Source organism: Tupaia chinensis, unplaced genomic scaffold, assembly GCF_000334495.1.
Source record: "Tupaia chinensis unplaced genomic scaffold, TupChi_1.0 Scaffold139897_1, whole genome shotgun sequence".
NCBI classification, from domain to species: domain Eukaryota; kingdom Metazoa; phylum Chordata; class Mammalia; order Scandentia; family Tupaiidae; genus Tupaia; species Tupaia belangeri.
The window spans coordinates 1,197,887-1,220,440 of NW_006199776.1; the positions used below are offsets into that span (position 1 = coordinate 1,197,887).

The following is a 22,554-nucleotide window of genomic DNA, read 5'->3' on the forward strand; positions in this document are numbered from 1 at the left end:
CCCCCGGCCGCGTGGCGCGCCCCCCGGAGTGGAGGGGCGCCGGCCAGCCCCTGTGTGATTTTCAAGCTACTGGGTCCAGGACTTGAAACGTGTGGTCAGCTATGCGATATCCACTGCCACAACTTCCACGCCACCTGCTGGCCTTGTACCTTGCATTTTGATCACTGAGATAAACAGCTCCCACTGTTTAAGCTTAGAAAATCTATTATCTTTTTCAGCAAAACATTGGTACTATAAGATGTCCATGAGTACTTTTATAAGTACTTTTTTTTCTAATTTGCCAGAAGACACTCATGGTCATTGGAGAGGAGACCTGGGCAGAGGCTGGAAAGGTGGGCAGGAAAGCATTCTCAATCCCTTCTCCTACATTTCTCCTTCCTTTCAGAGTTTTGGGCATGCACACAAATGTCCCAGGGTGTTCATAAGTACTCTGTTAAAAAAGGCTTTTGTATATTATAAAAATAATAAATGTTCAACATGCCTACCCCAGCTCCAATGATGCATTTGCTTTTCATTCATGAGTGAGGGTATATTATCTTGTCTCTATTGATATGCTGTTTATATCTAAAAGGTGTATACGTTTTACTAAGACATATCATATTAATGGTGTAATAAAAAAATACACATTTTCCAAATGAAGAAAGTATATTATTAGCAACAGTGAAGTACTCCTTTATTTAAAAATTATGAGCTTTTGGAGCCAGCAGATGGCAGTTATTAAGTTGCTCCAGCATGGCCCACCACAGTTTCATTTGGCTTGAAATTCATGCCTGACACATGTGCGTGCTTGCCCAAGACCTTAGGAGGAGAATAGGGGAGAAGGGACTGCAGCGTGGTCATCCCCCCAGGGGGATTTCTCACTTTCCCTCTTACTGTCTGTCTCTTTCTCTCCACAAGTGTACATGTCCTGAGGCAAAAAAAAAAAAAAAAACCCACAAACAAATGGTTGAATTAACTTTACTTTTAAATATATAAAGCAATTTATATGACCTCCGAGTCAAACTGTTTAATTCAACCACAAACATGTAATCCAACCCCCAAAAAATGGGCTAACGTAACCAACTGAAAAATGAGCAAGCGGGAACCAGCAGTTAGCGTAATGGCTATGTCGCTGGACTCCCACGTAGTCGACCGTGGTTCGCGTCCCAGACCCGGTGACTTAAAACTCATGCTGGCCGCGTGTGCATGCGTGCCCAAGATCCCGAGAGGAGAATGGAGGAGAAGGGATTGCAGTGTAATCATCCCCCCTGGGGGGGTGATTTCTCTCTCTCTGGCAAGCACATGTCCCTATAACAAAAAGAAAAATAAATTCTGTTGGTGCTATAACATGGGGACCTTAACGACATTATGCTAAGTGAAATGGCCAGTCAGAAAAAGGCCAAACAGTGTGTGGTTGTACTTACGTGAGGAACCTAGAACAGTCAAATCCAGAGAGACTCAAAGTAGATTGGTAGTTGTCAAAGGCTGGGAGAGGGGGACGGGGGAGTTATGTCAGATTAGTACAGCTTTGGTTTTGCAAGATGAATCCTGGCGATAAATGGTAGTGGTGACTGCACAGCAATGTGACATAATGCCGTTGTACACTTACAAATGTAATTTTATGTTATGTGTATTTCACTCCAGTTTAAAAATAATAGTGGCCCAGCCACTGGTAGATAGATGCTACCACTGCTGCGGAAGCTAGAGGACAGGGTGGAAGGCCTAATTTTAGTTCTCAGCCAACCCGAGCTCACAGGGGGCAGTTGTGTGTGTCTATAATCTTAGCTAATTGGAAGATGGGCAGGAGGGTCACAATACATTCAGACTCTACTGAAAATGCACACCTGGGGCCAGCTCTGTATCCTAGTGGTTTTGAGATTGGTATCCCATATGACCAACCACAGTTTGAATCCTGACCTATTGGTTTGAAAAACAGGGACCAGCAGTTAGCTTAATGGCTATGTCGCTGGACTCCCATGTAGTCGACCGCGGTTTGCGTCCCGGACCCAGTGGCTTAAACTCACACTGGGCGTGTGGTGTGCGTGCCCAAGATCCCAAGAGGAGAATGGAGGAGAAGGGATTGTGGCGTGGCCATCCCCCCTGGGGGGGTGATTTCTCGCTTTCTGTCTCTCTGTCTGTCTCTCTCTCTGTCTGGCGAGCGCATGCACCCTATAGCAAAACAGAAACAAAAAACATACCAGGCATGTGTGTGGGTGCGCAAAATCTCAACCGAATGGAAAATGGAGAAGAGGTTGTAGCATGACCATGCCCCGGTGTGGGGTGCTTTCTCCTTCTAACTCTGTCTTTCTCTCTGCAAGTGCATACACCCTCTGGTGATTTTTTTTTTTTAAATGCCTGTTTGTATCTCTCTCCCTCTCCTGGAGGGAAAAAAATCAAAGAAAATTAAAAAGCAATATTTTAAGAAATAAATAGGTTTCATTTGAAATAAAAGAGAAACTAAAATATCTTTTTAAAAGTCCAACCATAAAAATGTGAAATGAGAAGTCTTAAATACATTTCTGTCATTTTCATCCAATTCCTTCTCTACACCCTAAACAGACGATCACTTTTATTAGTTTCTGGTTATCCTCCTGTTTGCAAAAATAAGCAAATGCATATATGTAATCTTAATTTCCCGTTTTTCTATACAGGAGGTAACAAAACATGTATGATTTTCTGCAACTTGTTTTTTTATTTGTTAATAAAATTCTGAAATCACTCCATGTTAACACTTAGAGATTCCTCTTCGTTCATTTTTTGTGGTTATCATAATATTCCATAGTTCAGAACTGTGGTTATTCAACCAGTAGTCTCCTGATGGACAATTTATTTGTTTCTACTCTTCTGCAATTATAGATAATGCTGACATCAGTAATCACACATATGTATTATTTTTGTGGCGACGTAACATCAGGGTAGAGTCCTAGTACTAGAATCGTTGGGTCAAAGGTTAGTGTATTCTTCTACATCTGTAAATCTCTAACAGACCCGTTGTTCCTTTATTTTCAGTTGGTCATTGATGCGACTGGCAATGGTGCAATTGGTGCTCAACAATTTGAAGACTTTCTATCCCTTTGCAGGTCATGATCTTGCAGGTAATAAATATCTTAACATGAACTAATAGTGTCATTGCTTTTGACTTGTATGTACTGCATGTTTTTAATCATAGAGAACAGGTTTATGACTTCCTGTTGTGGAAGATGGGTTTCTTTTAACAAAACCACTCACCTATAAGCTCGTTGTGTCCCAGAAAAGTACTGTCTGGGAAATGTAGGGCACTGACTCTGATGTCACTGACTATACTGACACTCTGTGTATAGTTGTAGTCAAGTGTTGGGGGCTTTAAAAATGGTAGAGACATGGAAAAGCAAGCAAATGCAAAAACTGGCAGTTGCTAACTCCAGAGGAACAAAAGATTAAATAGGAAATTAAGGGGGATGATGTTATACTATGCAATTCAGCTGTAAGCTGTATTCCATATATATATATATACCATGTATATATATGGTAACTACTGAAATGCCAATATAACCAAAATTTTTCCTTTTTTTTTTTTTAATTTGCCAGAGGGCATACATGCTCACTGAAGGGACACTAAGAGGGAAAGTGAGAAAGCAGCCTTCATGGGGAATGGTCACACCACAGTCCCTTCTCTTCCATCTCCTTTTGGGATTTCAGGCATACAAGCCTCCATGTTTTTCAATCCACTGAGCATGGAACTTGAACCGCATGGTTAGCCGTGTAGAATCTAGCCACCTTAACCACCAAACCATAGGTTGGCCCCCCAGAATTTATATTTAACTATTTGGAAGGATGGAAAGTGAAATTTATTCTTATATTTTATATTAATAATTCAGTAGATTGTTTCTGAAATTGAAAAATTAGGAACTCACAATAGGCCCAGCCTAGTGGTACAATTGGTAGCAAATCAATTTGCAATGTTGGAAGCCACATGACTGACCACAGGTTTGGATCCCTGGGTTGGCTTGAAAATAAGCCAGATGCTTGCACATGTGCCTGAGATTCTAATGAGTTGGCAGGCTGAGGAGAGGGATTGTGGCATGACACACCCTGATAGGCGCCTCTCTTCTGTGTGCATATACACTATCACAAACAGAATAGGTAAATTCTGAAAAAAGTACAACATGAGCATGCTGTTTAGATTTGTGGGGGTAAATAGCAGGAATAGTTAAAGATTCAAAATGGACTAAGGAGTATGGAGGGCAGAACTCAAAAGTGCTGAGTTTTAACTTTCTGTATTATTTTCATTTTCTTTAACCAATCTTAGCATTATATACCATGCAAAAATTGGACTGATCCAAATGAGTAGGGCAGTTAATTTTCTTTCCACACACATTTTCATAATTTCACGCACATTTTTCATGTGAAATTAAAGTCAGAAGTGGTGATGGTAACAGTGCTTATATAGATTTATTACAGTATTTTTCTAAGTCCTCTGGATTACCAGGCCTACCTTTCCTTCCATACCTCCCCTACCACAAGTGTATGTTCACATCTTATTTCAGTCTTTCTCACAACCACACATAGCATTCCACTGCAAATGTGGTCAACGATATTTTCCCTTTTTAGAACTTCCAGTTAGTTCACCTCTTTGTCATGCGGTTTTAAAAACTCTTCAGTGTTGGGAACAAGTTCTTCTCCGTCGACTTGAAATTCATGGTGGACCACCTGAAAACTATATCGCAGGTCATACTTCTGAAGAGAGTTTGTCTGCAGGACCTGCAATTCTCCGTCACAAAGCATTATTGGAACCTTCAAACACTCCTTTCAAGTAGGTATTCTTGTGGATACTGTTTTTTAAGTAGAGGTCTTACTAGATCAGAATAGGTAGATTTAGAGAGAAATATTTAAGGCCTTTGTTTAATTTGGGGTTCTAGGCTATTGTCTTTGGATTTGTATATTATCTGTGGTAAGTCTAGTGTTTAGCCAACTTTTCTTGAGAAGTTTCACATAATAAATATTTCAGGTTTTTAGGGCCATCTGCCCTTCTCACGAGTACTCATACTTGCCATTAAAGTGAAAGAAATTGTAAATAAAATAAAAATGAACAGACTTGGTCTGAATAGGTATGGACTAATTAGTTTTATTTTTGAAAGTGGAGGCTGACTGGATTTGGTCTGTGGGCCAGTTTATTGATGCCTGCTCTAGAGCAGTGCTGTTCAAAATAGCTGGTCAGGAATGTATTTTACTGTCTGTGAGGAGAAAAAAAATTTAACTAAGAGATAAATCAATGAGGCACTTGCTTTATCTAGAAAGATAAAGAATTATATAATTATATATAAATATATATACTTTTTTTTATTTTTTGTTTTTTCTTCTTTTTCCAGAGAGGTTTTTGCTATAGAGAGTGTGTGCTTGCCAGAAAGACAGAGACAGAAAGCCAGAAATCACCCCCCAGGGGGAATGGCCACACCACAATCCCTTCTCCTCCATTTCTCTTTCAGGATCTCCATTCTTCTTTCAGGATCTTGAGCGCACACACACACACACACACACACACACACATACACACACATCCACACACACACACGCGCATGCGCACGCACACGCCCACTGTGAGTTTAAGCCACCAGGTTCAGGACTCTAACTGCGGTGGACTACATGGGAGTCCAGCGACATAGCCGTTATGCCAATGGCTGGTCCCATATAAATCTTTTTCTTATTTCAGAAAAAAATGTTAACTAAGCAGTGCACTTCATAGCTTAGTGACAGAGTTGGTTGTCTTCTTTCAGAAGCTCTTACTTCATTGCTGAACAATGAGGGGGGAAAAAAAAGTTCATGGAGTGGTATGTGTCCATGATCAACTCTTCAAGTAGCACTGCTTCTTTTTAATTAATTTATTTATTTTGAGAGATTTTTGTTATAGGGCACATATGCTCGCCGGAGAGACAGACAGAAAGTGAGAAATCACTCCTTCCCCCTGGGGATATGGCCATGTCACAATTCTGTCTCTGACATTCTCCTCTCAGGATTTTGGGCCATACACAAATATGCTCAATGTGAGTTTCAAGCTACCAGGTCCAGGATTTGAACCAGTCAAAGATGTAAGAGTCTAGCATCTTAACCATTGTACCACCTGTTGACTCCAGCACTGCTTCTTGAGCTCTTGTAGGAGGTATACTTGTTTTTATTAGATCCTACGTCTAACAGAGTCAGCAAACTATGACCAGTCTCTTGAGCCAAATCTAGTCCTTCTGCTTTTGTAAGGAAAGTTTTATTGAATTTAAATCATATCTGCCATCTGCATATTATCTATGGCTCCTTTCCCACCACAGTGGCAGAATTAATTGGTTATGGCAGAGACCATATTTCCACTTTAAAGCCTAAAATATTAACTAACAGATTCATTAAGAAAAGTTTGCTGAGACCAGCAAATAATGACTATGTTGCTGGACTCCCACTTAGTTGACCGTGGTTCGAGTTCTGGACCTGGCGGCTTCAAACTCATGCCAGGTGTGTGTACATCCATGCCCAAAATCCTGAGAGGAGAGAGAGAGAGAGGGGACTGTGGCATGGCCGTCACCCCAGGGGGTGATTTCTCACTTTCTGTCTCTCTGGTGAGGACACGTGCCTTACAGTAAAAATTTCTCTTAAAAAGAAAAGAAAGGAAAAAGTTTCCTAACTGCTACCTTAGATGATATAGTCTGATTATAAGTTAATTTATCCTAATAAGCATTCATGTAGCAATAAGGAAGTATCGGTAAGTTAATCAGAAGTCCCTGAACTATGTAATTAAATTTGCTGTCTCCGTAGATCTAAACACTATCTGGCACTGTCTGTGAAGAGGCTTTGGCAGTACTTGGTGAAGCAGGAGGAAATTCAGGAAACCTTTATTAGAAATATATTCACGAAGAAGCGGTGTATAAATGAGGTCTGTATAACTTAGAACCTGTTTATTTTATTAAAAGTCTTTTGTGTTATCACTAAAAAATGAGTTCTTTTTTAAAAAAACTTTTTATATCATAAACATCTGCAATTAATGTTTGGAAAAGTGACTCAAAATTGGAGGCGCAGTGTTTCACTACATTAGGTTAATTGAAAGAAATTCAGATAAGTTCAGGACTTTTTTTCTCAATGAAATTTCTTAATGAACTTTGGAGACTCAAATTAATTTATGGTTATACTAAAACTAGCTGATTATATTTTGACATAATCATTGTAATGGATTTCGCTTGTGTGTGTATGTTTGTCATTTAGTTTAGTGCTACTGAAAAGTACCATTTTGATTATATGGGGAACTTGGTCTGAATGTAGATTAACATCTTTCTTCTTTCATTGAGAAAGTTATGCTAATAAAAATGTTAGGTAAACAGAACACCCGGCATAGTAATCTAGCTGAGTCTTTATCTCCCCTGGACTGTAACAGACTTCACAACTGGCTACTGGTCTGTGGGCCATATTTTGAGTAGCACTGAACTAGTCTGAAAGAAACTTTTTACCCTTTTTGAAGTGAGAGAGAAAAACAGAAAATATTGCATCAGGAAAGTCATGTCTCATTTTTGCATTAAAAAAAAAATGTCATGACTTTTCCAAAGACACAATCAGTTTGAAAAATAGGAAAATAAAATGCCATATAACAGATAAGTAATCAGAAAGGAAAATGATTTAACCTTGGATGAAAGGAAAATTACATATGCAGCTGGCCCTTGAAGTACATAGCTCCACTTACACATAGGGTTTTTAAAAGAAATCCATCAGAAGATACAATACTATATTGTAAATGTATTTTCTCTTATGGTTTCTTTCTCTCACTCTCTTCTCTTTTTTTGCTATTGGGTACCTGTGCTTGCTGGAAAAACGGAGGGGGGTGAGAAGTCACCTTCCAGGGGGGACGGCCACTCCACACTCCCTTCTCCATCCTCCTCTCAGATTTTGGGCATGCACACACACGTGCCTGGCATAATTTTTAAGCCACTGGGTCGGAGACTAAACCACACAGTAGGCCACATGGAACCTAGCCGCCTTAACCTCCATGCCACCTGCTGGCCTTCTCACAGTTTTCTAAGCAGTTTGTTTCTCTAGCTGGCTTTACTGTAAGGATAGAGTATGTAGTATGTGTAGCATACAAAGTGTGTGTTAATCAAACGTATAATCAGTAAAGCTTACAGTCTCTATTAGACTACTAGTGATTAAGTTCTGGGTGAGTCAGAGTTTATAGGTAGACTTTCTAGGTGGGTAGGTGGTCAGCACCCCAATCCCTGTATTGTTCAAGCCTCAATAATACTGTATTGTCTCTCAGTATAAGCACGGATTTATAAGAGGCAAGTGCATATGCTGCTACTTACCATTTACCTGATTTGGTAAATTGACCAAGGAAATAGGATTGATAGTATTTTTGCTGATTAATGTGGTACTTGAGTATAACATTGAAATCTAGGCAAACATAATCATATTTCATTCATTTATTTAATCTTATGTAAGTTATGTCTTAAAGAGTACATGAGTTATTAAAACAGTTGAAAATGGTTGGATAAATTAACAGTGAATGTGTTAGAGTGTTAAGACTAGTTCGGATGTGTTTGCTGGTCAGGTAGTAGTTCCTATTGTAATTATATCTTTGCCTGAATTTTATTTTAGGTTAAAGCATTCAGATTAGTGAGCACTTTTTCATTGTTCTATAAAAAATGCATATTACTTTGGTTTCTCTAGTACACCTTGCAATATGGATATGAAAATTTGGCATAATCATTTTAAGTACAAGATCACTTTTTAGAATTGCCGTGATTAATGTAGCTGTAAAAATAAAATGTTTTTATCTACCACTGATGTATTTAGTCTAGAAAATGAAATAGTTCTGAAAAGAAAACAAACTTGTTGAACTATTTGCTTGTCTAGTTGATTAAGAAATATAATCATTGAGGGAATAGAGTAGTTTAAGCCTCAGTCAAAAATGATGGCTGATTATGAGTACAACACATTTAAATGTCTTTCTTTCTTTCTTTCTTTTTTAATGAAGTTTTTTTTTTTTTTGGTTTGTTTGTTTTGTTTTTGTTTTTGTTTTGCTACAGGCCATGTGCACTGGTTGGAGAGAGAGACAGACAGAAAGTGAGAGGTCACCCCTCAGGGGGGATGGCTACACCGCAATTCTTTTTTGGGGTTTTAGGCATACATGCACATGCACCCAGCCTAAGTTTTAAGCCACTGGGTCTGAGATTTGAACCGCAATCAACTACGTGGGAGTCCAACAACGTAACCATTACACCATCTAAAGGTCCCCACATTTAAAATTTTTCTATCATTTTATTCTTGCTTCAGAGTTTCATGATATTGCAAGAAAATTTTTTTGTTATTTTTTATTAGAGTTCATCAAAAGTATGAATGTACCTGTGTTGAAATAACAGCTTTATAATCAACTATCTTCTCTGAATTTTAGTTTCTTTAACTGAAAAATGACTATAATACTCCTTAGTTTGTAGTTTTTGATTTACAGATTGAACTAATTTAAATCTTGTCACAATTGTAGTTATTAGAATTGTATTGTTATTAGTTTGTTGTTTTATTCTTGATACTCTTAAGCATAGTGACTTTTTGATGAAGGGAATATGCAAAGAAAAATTTTAAATAATAGTAAAATATAAGTTGGACGGAATTAAATAGAATCTTAACTTCCTGGAGTTGTCATAAAATGATTTTTAATCTTTACTAGAAAGTTGACTAACCTATTTTTAGTATTAACAAATTTACCCTCCATGTCTTATTTTTATAAAATGATGGTCATGCTTAAATATTTGAGTCTAAATTATTGTGACTTTTCAAATGGCTAGGGGATAGATACATGACAAGTCCTATATTTTGTTTTTTGTTTGTTTTAATATTGTCAGAGGACGTGTGTGCTTGCCTGAGATAGAGAGAAAACATCCCCCCCTCCACAAACACCCCACAATCCTTTCTCCTTTAGTTTTTCACCCTATCAGGTATTCGGGCATGCACACACATGCACTGGGCATGTTTTTCACGCTGCTGGGCTAGGATTGAAACCATGGTGGGCCACGTGGGATCCAGCTACCTATGCACAGCGCTCACCTGTGTGCTGTGGTGATGGTCCCAGGTCCTATGTATTGGATGGGAGATGATGGACAGAACTTTGAGACTGCTGCTGTTTCTTTATTCTTTTATGTCCTTGAAAATGAAATTTATAATTTCTTTATCTGACCTTAATACTTGGGTGTATCCTCAGATTGTTTTCCCTCCATACAGTGTAGTTTATTGGTACATACTTCTTTTTTTGAGAGAGATTTTTGCTATAGGGTGCATGCGCTCACTGGAGGGACAGAGAGACAGAAAGCAAGAAATCATCCCCTGGGGGATGACCATGCCAAAGTCCCTTCTCCTTCATTCTCTTCTTGGGATTTTAGATATGCACACTTACTCGCCCACTGTGAGTTTCAAGCCACCAGTCCAGGACTCAAACTGTGGTCAGCCATGAGAGAGTCCAGTGCCTTAACCACTATGCCACCTGCTGGCCTTGGTACATACATTTTAAAAATAAATGTTTTTTCTATTTGTACTTACTTGGAAATTAAGTAAAGATGACTATAAATAGACTGATTCATTACCAAGAAAAAAATTGGGACTTGATGGCTGCCATCTTTGTTCCCAAATCTGTTCTCTGTACTTTCATTTTCTGAGAAGAACTAAAGGTCTTGAACCAATTCTTTCTTTAACAGTGCTGATAACTCCTTAAAGAGAGATGTGCCTTCAAGTGAGTTATTGTTTCTGGATAAATCAGTAGGAGAGAATTATGAATGTCGAAATAAGAATTTTCTAATCTGGTTTTCCTGAGGAATCAAATATTGTGGAGATGAGACATAGTAATATGTAAGAGAACAGTTTGACTTTGAAAATGATAGTATCTGGCGCCAGGAGCTCCAAATCTTTAAATAAGGCTTACTTCGGGTTTAATGTTACTTTAATGTCAACGTTTCAAAATAAGTGAGAAATGATTTATTAGGTAGAATAATATTTATAGTGATGATTAATGCTTTCTGAGGGACTAAATTTCCTCATTCTTTAACCATGCACCCTTATACACACTTCTTTTAAGGAATATGAAATTTGATGACCCAGTCCAGTATTCTTTTCTAATAAATTTGCTTAAAAATATAATTTCTAAAATTCCCCTGGTATTTTGCATTTTACATCTCATCTTTACTCTTTGTCACATGATTGTGTTTTTTTTGATGAAGTCATTAGAGGACAACAGTGAAAACATCAAAAATTCTATGATGGACGAGCCAAACATCAATAAGGTACAAAATATCATTCAACTGAAACAAGAATTGCATTCTTTAACAAGAAAAACAAAGTATTTGCATTTTAATTTGGACCTGACTTTGTTTCCAAATGGAATGAAAGTATTTTCTCAAAGTATTTTTCTTTTAACAATTTAAATATTGCAGTCTTAAAAATGATTTTTGTTTTGATTAGTAAGAGAATGCAATTTTAAAGAGAGTTGAATGTATCTAGTTTTGGCTTCAGATTTTTTGAGTAAATACACTTAATGTTCTTAAACTATAATTACAGTAGCAAGTATAAAAGAGTAATAATATTGTTTCATTTCTGCACGTATTATTTTTGAATTTAAATTTCTCTCCTGTGGTACTAATTCCTAAAATTACAGCAGACACTTCTATGTAGCACTTATTTTATTGGTAGCAATAGCATATAGGACAATGCCTTGTGAGTAAAAAGTACTCAGAATTTGAGAGCCAAAGCACAAATGATAAGAATTTATAACAATCATCGAATAATTCCTAGGTATTCTGTGATCACACAAACATATATGACTTCATTAGGTTGATATTAAATTCATGTTTTTTTCTATTTTGTATCATTCACAGATTTTAAGGCAATCTCAGCAGAGTGATTTTTAGGGAGAAAATTTCTTGTAACATTTTTTTTCTTAAAGGCCACTAGGTTCCACCTCTTACTCTTTCTGAAAAGAATCATTTGGTAAAATTGGAAAATAATTCTATACAGTTGATTATAGGTTATAAAGACTGGTTAGCTCTTAAGTATAACTAAAACTTTGGCAAAATAAATATATATGTGATCTATAGTTAGCTTTAAGACTTTCTTTAATGATCTTTGGGAGTTTTGAAAGAATATCATTCAGACTTTAAAAAGTTTTTAAAATGTTTCAGTTAGTTTGCTATAGGGCTTCCAGAGAGAAACAGAGAGAGAACGGGGTGGGGGCGGGTGAGAAACCACCCCAAGGTAGGATGGTCACGCCTCAGTTCCGTTTCCTTCATTCTCCTCTCAGGATTTTGGGCACGCATGCACACGTTGCCTGGTGTAATTTTCAGGTTGCCACATCTGGGACTCAACCCTACAGACGGCCATGTGAGATCCAGCCTCCTTAACCCCCATGCTACCGGCTGGTCCCAGACTGTTAATTAGTTAGTGATTTTCCTTGCTTTGATGATGATTACTTACTACCATCTATACATTATCAGGAATTCTCATCTAAATATATTTCTTTTGATAATGCTTATAAAATGTTAATTACCGTAATACTGAATTTCTGTTGTCAACCCCATGCTATAGCAATATGTAGTGATTCTGTTTAGTTGACATTATTACCATTTTGGCCAGCATTTTCCAAGACTTCTGCTACACTAATTTTTTTTTTTTTCCTTTTAGTGAGAGGGAGAGAGAGACATAGGTGTTCTCTGACAAGGTCTCACCACACTGTGATTCCGTTGGCCCATCCTTCCATTTAGCTAGGACCACAGGAGTGCACCACTGCATTTGGCCTGTTCAGGTCGGGCCGGGCACCAAGCCCGTGAGGCCTCCCATGCCACCTCAGCCATTGCAAAGTGGCGCCCTTTTTTCACTTGTGCCACTGCAACTGCCCCCCCCCAGCTACACTGAAAAAGATATTTATTAAGTATCCTTGACCTAAAATAGCCACATGCATTTAAAGTGTACAGCTTGATAAATTATGGCAGGTGTAGACATTCAAGGAGCTCTCACCACAGTCAAGATAATGAATATATTCATCAACCACCAAAAGTCAATCAGTCCCGTCTGTCTTCCCTCCTGTCTCTGCCCTCTTCCTCCCAAGCAACTGGCTTACTGGTCTTCTGACATTATGTATTGATTTACAGTTTTTGATATTTCATGTATATCTATGCATAATCGTATGGTATATTATTTTTGGTTTTGACCTGTGTCCTTTCACTTAGCATAATTATTCTGAAATTCCTCTGTATTACTGTGCATTTCAGTAGTTCATTTCTTTTGCCGGTAAGTATTACATTGTATGTTTGTCTATTTGCCTGTTAATGAACCTTGAGCTCATTCCATTTTGGAGCCATTACACATAGGCCGGTCTGAATATATACACACAAGTCTGTGCTTTAATTTCTCTGTGTAAATACCTAGGAGTAGAGTGACTGGATCACATGGTAGATGTATGTTTAGCTTTTTAAGAAACTTTTTAAGTATTTCCAAGGGGGTGGTACCATTTTACACTCAGCCACCGTTGCTTCACATTCTCACCAACACTTAGTATAGTTCGAGTTTAGTCATTCTAGTAGTTATGTAAGGGCATTTCGTTGTGGCTTTCAAGTTCATCAAGCATTTTATGTGCTAATTTGCACTTTGTGTGTCTCTTTGGTTGAAATGTCTTTTCAAAGCTTGTGTCCGTTTTTTATTGGGTTGCTTGTTTTCTTGATAGAGTTGTAAGAGTTCTTGTGTAGTCTATACAAAGTTATTTATCAGATAGGTGAGTTGCAAATATCTTTCATTACTCTGTGGCCTCTTTATTCTCTTTACAGTGTCCTTTAAGTCCAGAAGTTCTTCATTGTGACAAGGTCTTATTAGAGTGTCAGTTTGTTCTGCGTGTGCATTTTTAGCATTTAAAAAGTCTTTACGTAATCTGAGATTAGAGATTTTCTCCAGTTTTGTTCTGGATGTTTAGTTTTAGTGTTAAATTTAGGTCTGTAATCCATTTTTTTAAACTTTATTTAAATTTTTTTTTTTTTTTCTGTAAAAGAGAGAGCCAGATAGGTTCCCTAACAGGATTTTCAGGCCACTGTCCACGCCCACTCTCAGGCATCCAGGATATGGAGTATGTGCATGCATGCCTGGTGTGCTCAGAGAGGTTCTAAAACACAAACCCAGGACTTTTCCGGTTGCACCAATGCCTGGCTCCCTGTAATCCGTTTTGAGTTTTGTTTTTATATTGTGTAGTGTGTGGATCTCAGTGCCTATGTATGTGTATATGTGTGTCTGTGTATGTACGCATGTGCATTCATGTGTTTTGCATCCGTGTGTCAGTTGTTCCAGCACTGTTTGTTGAAAAGATTCTTCTTTCTTCCATTAAATTGCCTTTTCCTCTTTTCCAAAAATTAGTTGACATAGATACAAATATCTATTTCTCGACTCACCGTTTTGGTTCACTGAGCCATTTGTCTCCCTTTATGCCAGTAGCCCACCATCTTGATTTGAAGCCTGTGGCTTTATAGTAGAACTTAAAGTCAGGTAATGTAAGTCCTTCACATCTTTCCTTATCTTCTGCCTGCCTGCCTGCCTTTCTTTTTCCTCCCTGACTAGAACTTCGAGTCCAGTATTGAACAGAGGTGATCCAGAAGACATTGTTACCTTGTTTCTGATCTTGGAAGAAACCATTTTGTGTTTCACCATTAAATATGATGTTATATATAGGTTCTTCATGGCTCCCTTTATGAGCTTGGAGTAGTGTTTTTCCTGCTCCTAGTCTGTTGAGACTCTAATCAGGACTGGACAGTGAATATCATAAGATACCTTCTTTTTGCTGCTATTTAGATGATCATGTGTTCTTTCTTATTTTAGTCTATAAATATGGCCAAATAGTTTGATGGATCTGTTTGAATATTAATCCAACTTTGCATTCTTGGTCATACCGTGATTCTTTTTATATATTGTTAGATTTGATTTATCATTTTAAGAAGTTTTCAATCTGTTCCTGATAGTTTTGTAGGTTTTTTATAGTGTTTTTGTTTTGTATGCAACTAATGCTGGCTTCTCTTAGAATGAGTTGACAAGAATTCACTCTTCTTTAATTTTAGAAAAGAATTGATATAGTTTGTGTTCTTTCTTAAGCGTTTGTTAGATCCTGGTGTTTTTTCACTACAGATTTAATTTCTTAACCAGATATAGGGTAATTCAGATTAACTCTTTCTTCCTGAGTGAATCTTGATAGTTTGTGTTTTCAATAAATTTATATGTTTTATTTCTACTGTCAAACTTAGTGTCGTAAAGTTCTTTATACTACTCCTTTGCCTTTTAATATGTACAGAATCTGTAGTGATACTGCCTGTCCTTCCAGCAACAATTTTGAAAACTAATTATCTCATTATTTATATTCTCTAATATTTTGGGCATTGTTGTTATTAACTTGATTGTTTTCCATTTCCATTTAGGTATGCCTTTGATATTCTTTAGATCTCATTTTATTTCGTGTTTGTTTTATTTTGTTTTTAGAGTGGTATTAAAGTATTCCATGTGCACACCTAAAGCTATGTAAAGATGCCAGTAATTCAAAATCACTAATGAGAACAAAAGTTTTAGTTAAACTTTTCCATAGATTTGCTGTGTAATGTGGTAGTCATTCTGTTCTTGGAGCCTAAGAACATTATCTAAAATGTAAAATTAGGATTTATAATTTTTTTTTTTCTTCAGGTTTTTGCCATTGGTTGCATGTGCATATTGGGGGTGGGGAGTGAGAAATCATCCCCTGGGAGATCACTACAGTGCAGTTCCTTCTCTTCCAGTCTCCTCTTGGGATTTCAGACGCACATGCACTCATGCATGCATACACCGGCGCCAGGTCCAGGACTTGAACCACAGTCAGCCATATGGTAGTCCAATGCCTTAATCACCACACCAGTTTTTGGCCCCAAAGGGTGATAATTTTATACTTGCTGCTTATTTGATTGAAAGAGTAGTAGACTCCTGGAGTGAGTAGATAAGAATTATCCCCTTCTCCCGCTTCTAAGGGGAACTCTCTGGACTCCAAACAGTATTCAGATCCATTTTTTCATAATCTCTTCTTCTTAATGATTCTGATAAAATTTATTATAAGTCTCTTTCATTGTTTGTTTCATGAGAGGCAAAGAGAAACTTCATTCGTGCACTGATTTGACTCTCACCTACCCAAGGACTTTGCTGCAGTTCTTGTCCTCTCTCTTCCTTCCTAATTTTTTTACCTTTCACTTAGACTATTTTCATTAGCACAAGCAAATATATTTTAATGCCTTACCTTGAGAAAAAAAAAAAAAAAGAAAGAAGACAGAAAGCTCCCATTTCTTCTCTGTGCAGTGAAATTTATTTATAGAGTGGCCTTTTAAGGTCATTTAAGATTTAAAGACTAATGTTGCAGACACACTAATGAGAACAAAAGTTTTAGTTAAACTTTTCCATAGATTTGCTGTGTAATGTGGTAGTCATTCTGTTCTTGGAGCCTAAGAACATTATCTAAAATGTAAAATTAGGATTTATAATTTTTTTTTTTCTTCAGGTTTTTGCCATTGGTTGCATGTGCATATTGGGGGTGGGGAGTGAGAAATCATCCCCTGGGAGATCACTACAGTGCAGTTCCTTCTCTTCCAGTCTCCTCTTGGGATTTCAGACGCACATGCACTCATGCATGCATACACCGGCGCCAGGTCCAGGACTTGAACCACAGTCAGCCATATGGTAGTCCAATGCCTTAATCACCACACCAGTTTTTGGCCCCAAAGGGTGATAATTTTATACTTGCTGCTTATTTGATTGAAAGAGTAGTAGACTCCTGGAGTGAGTAGATAAGAATTATCCCCTTCTCCCGCTTCTAAGGGGAACTCTCTGGACTCCAAACAGTATTCAGATCCATTTTTTCATAATCTCTTCTTCTTAATGATTCTGATAAAATTTATTATAAGTCTCTTTCATTGTTTGTTTCATGAGAGGCAAAGAGAAACTTCATTCGTGCACTGATTTGACTCTCACCTACCCAAGGACTTTGCTGCAGTTCTTGTCCTCTCTCTTCCTTCCTAATTTTTTTACCTTTCACTTAGACTATTTTCATTAGCACAAGCAAATATATTTTAATGCCTTACCTTGAGAAAAAAAAAAAAAAAGAAAGAAGACAGAAAGCTCCCATTTCTTCTCTGTGCAGTGAAATTTATTTATAGAGTGGCCTTTTAAGGTCATTTAAGATTTAAAGACTAATGTTGCAGACACTAGTGAACAAACAAACCACACAGTTTAAAAAATAAAGCATTATTAATTCAGTTTAATCAATAATGCGATCTTTCCCCAACAGTTTTTAGAACCCCACTTGTCACTTGTCACATTTTCGTTGTTGGGTATTATGTCCAGCCCACTCCATAGAGATTGTTCAGTCAAGGTCACATTGATTTCCAATGCTTAATCCATGGTCAACTCTCTGTCCTCTCCTGATTCAGTTTTCAGTATCATGGATCCCTAACATTTTGTTAAAATTGTGACTTCACTTAATTTTCCTAAGTCAAACCCCTCTGTTTCTTATGTTAGCTAATTGACTAGCAACTACTGAATTGCCCTCTTTTTCCTGTCCTTGAAATATTGGGTGCCCCAGAGCTTGATTTTGTCTCTTTTCTATCTTTTCTTTGTCTTTAGGTTATATTAGGCTTAAACATCTGTTTGGTAGTTAGCATCCCAAGAGTCTAAGGCATATTACCTTTGAAAATTACAATACATAGTAAGATACTAGATTGGAGAAGTAGGAAGGATTCTGATCCTACAGGGCCTTAAAAGCCACAATAAAAAATGCGGATGTTCTTCACAAACTGGGAAGCCGTTGGAGGATTTAGAAAGTTCTGCTGCTGTGATGTAGGATGTAAAGGGTATGAGAGTGGCTACCAGGAGACCAGTTAAGAGGCAACTACCGCGCTGGGGTGAGAGGTGATGGTGAATGGGTTAGGGCGGTAGCGGTGGTGGTGATAAGTGGATGGAACTGGGATAAATTTTGCTAATGGAATATACCTGTGGTGTAAGTAGAAGAGGGAAAGAAGGACAGTTCCTAGTTTTCAGGCCTGAGGAGTGGGTGAGTAACACTACTGTTTACTGAGATGGACAGAACAGAAGAATGAGTTTAGGTTGGAAGTAGGGATTTTGGGATTTCAGAAAATTAATTGCAATTAGATCAGAGAATTTGAGAGATTTCAGATTCTGATTATGTATCTGACAGTTTAGGATCTTTATATTTAAAAAAAATCACTATAGTTTATTCTCATGCAGAACATCTTGATACCACATTCAACATTGTGAAACAGTGCGTTAAAGAGTCTAGGTAGGAAGGTAGGATGTATTCCCGCCCGAGGAAGCTTTTCTGAGGCTCATGTCTGCAGGGGCTTTCCTCCCTCAGGTATAAGTTTGAAAGAGCTCCCCAGGTGAAATGGATGTCTTCCCCATTCAGCCCTTACCAGCAAATAGCAAAGTCCTCTACTCCACAAGAACTGCCAGGTGTTTGCCTTCAATTTCTTCAAAACCTAGTAATGAACACTTAGTTCCTTTAGATACCAGGCAGATATCTGATGGATACGTTGGAATTTTGTCATAAAATTCTGAAATTTGACTTGAGCACTGGTACTGTATGATGGGATTCTTGTAGGCAGGACCAAGACTTTCATTAGAAGACAAGTTGGCCAAGTCAGCCAGGATGTTTAGCAAACATTGAAATTCCTTTTTAAGCCTTTTCCCTGAATTGCCAGAAGATTTGTGCTCTCACTAGAAAGGGACAGAGAGAAAGCATCCCCAGTGGGGCATGGTCATGCCTTAATCTCTTCTCTGTGTCTTTACCCTGTCAATCTGGGGCAAGCGCACACATGCCCTGAGTGTTTTCCAAGCTGCTAGGCCAGGGTACAGACCTGCTCATTCGGCCATCCGCGGTCTTGCTTCCTTGCCCACCAGGCCAGGCGATAGCCCACACAGATTCTCCGGTGTTCACACGAAAGTTGTATTTGCTGTCAGAATATATTTGACATCTTTACATCTGGTAACTATGATTTTTGTTTGTGTGGGAGTGTTATACTTCGGTTATCTTAAAAGTGTCTGTCAACCCCATAATTGAACAGTCATCGTAGTTGCCATTTTTTAAAATACTTTCAACTCCGGTCAATTTGTGGTCAATGGGCAGGCACTGGTGATATTTTTATGTAAATTTTGAAGGAAGTAAATTTGTTGTATGCTAATTTCAAATTAATAACTTCTACATTTCGCAATGAGCTGTGAAATATTTTGTAATAATTTATTTTAAAAGACTGAAAGGGAAGATAAAATGAAATAATAAGCAACATTTCTAACTCTTAATAATTGCCTTCTCTCCATACTGCCACTTATTTTAGTAAATCCTGATATTTATACATTACTCTCTTCTGAGTTCAAAGATAGTATATTCATTTTGTCTGAGGTAAGCAGAAGTTCACATATATGTCCTTCATCTAAGATATATTGAATTATGGCTTATTCGCTGCTCAAATGATTACTGACTTGAAAAGAGGTTTCAAGTTTCCTTTCTATACATTGAAAGTAATGGTAGACCAGAAGGCAGTGAACTATAGCAGCTGGACAGTCCCACTGATTTCTCTCTCTCTCTCTCTCTCTTTTTTAGACAGATTTTTATTATAGGGCATGTGCTCTCACCAGAGAGACAGAAAGTAAGAAACCCCCTCCGGGGGAATGGCCAAGCCACAATCCCTTACCCTCCATTCTCCTCTTGGAATTTTGGGCATTTATGCACATGCGCCCAGGGTGAGTTTTAAACCACCAGGTCTAGGACTTGAACCACAGTTAGTCAACAGTGGGAGTCCAGCAACATCACCAATATAGCATCTGCTGGTCCCATCCTCACCCACTTTTATATAGCCTATGAGCTAAGAATGATCTTTCCATTTTTGAAGTGTTTAAAAAAAAATGAGTATGCAACTGTGATTCTTTGTGGTCCGCAAAACCTAGAATATTTACCCTCTGACCTTTTAATGTTTATAAAATATAAAAAGAATTATAATGCTAAGAAACTTGGTAAATAAATATTACTTGAGTAATTGGACATCTTAATCCTTTAAAGTTCACTTAGTATAGATTGGAAAGATAGCTGATTAGTGAGGTTGCATGTTGTATCTGCTACCTGTTATATGTGAAAAAGCAGGTTTGGAAAAATTTAAATTCCCTTGTCAAGTAAATTTTGCTTTAGAGATAATTAGCATATAAAATAGTACCTTTTGAACTGAAATATCTAAAAAAAATTTTTAAATAGTGTATTCAAGTTCTAAGTGATAGATTGGCATATATTGTAAGTTCTGTTACTAAAATCAATATACTTCAATGTTTTGTTTGCCTCTTTTTAGATAGAAGCAGACTTGGGGTACCCTGGAGGTAAAGCCAGAATCATTCATAAGGAGTCTGACATCATCACTGCCTTTGCTGTGAATAAAGTAAGTACACAGACATTTCCTTTTTATATTAAATATTCATAGTTGGAGAATGTCATCTTTTCTCAGTTCATTCCCACTTTTTCTTTCCTTTTAAGCTTTTGCCATAGAGTGCATGTGCTTGTTGGAGAGGGGGGGGGAGAGTAAGAAATCATCCCCTGGGAATGGCCATGCAACAGTCCCATCTCTTCCAGTCTCCTCTTGGGATTTTGGGCACACACACAAACACGCCCAGCATGATTTTCCAGCTGCTGGATCCAGGACTTGAACCACAGTCACACATATGACAGTCTAGCACCTTAATCATCATGCCACCTGCTGGCCTTACTTTCCACTTTTTAAATTACAATCTGAATATACATTTTTTTAAAAATTTTATGGAATGATAATATTGTTTGATATTGTGACTTTATTATATGATTTGGGGTATATAAATGATGAAATGTCTTATTGCTATAAAGAGAGAAGTAGGAAGTATGTATACATGCAGTAGCTATAGAATTTATGCATTATTGTAGTTAACTCACAGATAAGATTTTCTGTATTCCTTATAGGAGTATGTAGAATGGAGTTCGTAACATTAGATAAAAACGACTGTCAGCCTCCCTGTTTGACACCTCTGCTAGCTGCCCAGCTAATGTGTGTGCCTTGTATTCTCTGTCCTGCTTAACATCCTTCTCAGGGATGTCTGTGATCTCCTGAAACAATAGTACAAACTTGAAATCTGTCACAGTTATTTTCCACTTACATCTCCAGTGACTGTCTTACTGCGTAGTATCTAGTTGCTTCTAGTTAATTTACGTTTTCTTTTCTTTCTGCTAACTTGAAGAACATATATATCTCTTTTCATGTGTTCCTAAAGCATACATACATGCACATACTCACATATACACACACAATTTATTTGTGCACTCCTAATTTCTAAATTGTTTATGTATTTAAGACGGGGTCTTGCTCTATCATAATCATCCTGCCTCATCCTCCTGAGTAACTGGGACTCACAAGGGCTTGTGCTACCGTGCCCAACTTTATGGGGTGGATCAGGAATTGAACCTGAGCCTCCCGTGTGGCCTCAGCCTGCCAGGTAGCTGCAGTGTCATCCAGCATGTGCTCCTGTGGCTGAGCCTACGATATTTTTACATGATGTTCAGTTGCACATCCTGTGGAATTACCCATTTAACAATCCTTCGTCAGTTGGTTCTCCATCTTCCTGTCTATGCCTGTCTTCCCTTTGATTCCTCCTGGAGAGCTCCACTGTCAGCCTATCTCCTGCATCCTTCTCATTTCCCATAGACTGCTTCTGTCGGAGGCAGGCAAATCTGGAATCAGACTGTTAGCCAGGCAGTTCTCATGTAGTATTTATGAAGTGTGATGTATACATATAAAATTAAAAAGGATTAGCTATATCCTAAAGTACCACGCTTTCCCGGAAGAAAACAGAACTTTAAGTAGTCTCTGCTGCAGAGCCGTGGATTTTCTGAGGGTATGTGTAATAACCAGTGATGAGTGGCCGCCCACACATGAAATCTGCTACCCTTGTGCACACAGGCCTGCCTCGTTTTCAGTTGTGCCTTTTGGGTTTTAATTTGTAGCATTCTAGCAGGCTAGAAAGAAAGAACAGGGGCAGGAAAGAGAGTAGTACATTTAATTCCATTATGTAGTTGACTTCCTGTTAGAGGTACTTAGGTTCCTAGAACATAAATATTATCTCCACGCTCCAGGTTATGATTATTTCACTGGAAATGTAATTGGCAGAATTAACTAAAAACATTCACTTGTAGGAATGCAATATATTCTGCACTTCAATGATCATTCTAAAGGCTATTGTGTAACTGCCATTTTCAAAAGTAGCCCACATAGCTGTTGTGATTTTTTATTTAGAGACTATTATATGGTTTATTTTTCAGGCAAATAGAAACTGCATAGCAATCGCGTCCAGCCATGATGTTCAAGAACTGGATGTTTCTGGAATTTTGGCTACACAGATCTATACTTGGGTAGATGATGATATAGAGATGGAAGCCAAAGGGTACCTTATACTTTCTTTTCAGTAGCATTGTAATATAAATTACTATATCCATTGAAGTATAATTTTCAAAAGATTCCTTAATGGAGT

General features: G+C 37.8%; 1 protein-coding gene across 3 annotated transcripts in view; it reads left to right on the plus strand.

Moving 5' to 3' along the window:
* Nucleotides 1–22,554, plus strand: part of DMXL1 (Dmx like 1) — a 216,224-nt gene that overhangs the window by 143,351 nt on the left and 50,319 nt on the right. Inside the window, exons 31-36 of one of the 3 annotated variants that reach the window (XM_014593197.1) lie at nucleotides 2,989–3,074; nucleotides 4,570–4,771; nucleotides 6,754–6,871; nucleotides 11,187–11,249; nucleotides 20,355–20,441; nucleotides 22,346–22,467. In XM_014593197.1, coding sequence (XP_014448683.1) covers nucleotides 2,989–3,074; nucleotides 4,570–4,771; nucleotides 6,754–6,871; nucleotides 11,187–11,249; nucleotides 20,355–20,441; nucleotides 22,346–22,467 — 678 coding nt within the window. The remainder of the gene's footprint in view (nucleotides 1–2,988; nucleotides 3,075–4,569; nucleotides 4,772–6,753; nucleotides 6,872–11,186; nucleotides 11,250–20,354; nucleotides 20,442–22,345; nucleotides 22,468–22,554) is intronic. The other 2 variants (XM_027765897.1, XM_006162337.2) reach the window with 2 other exon arrangements.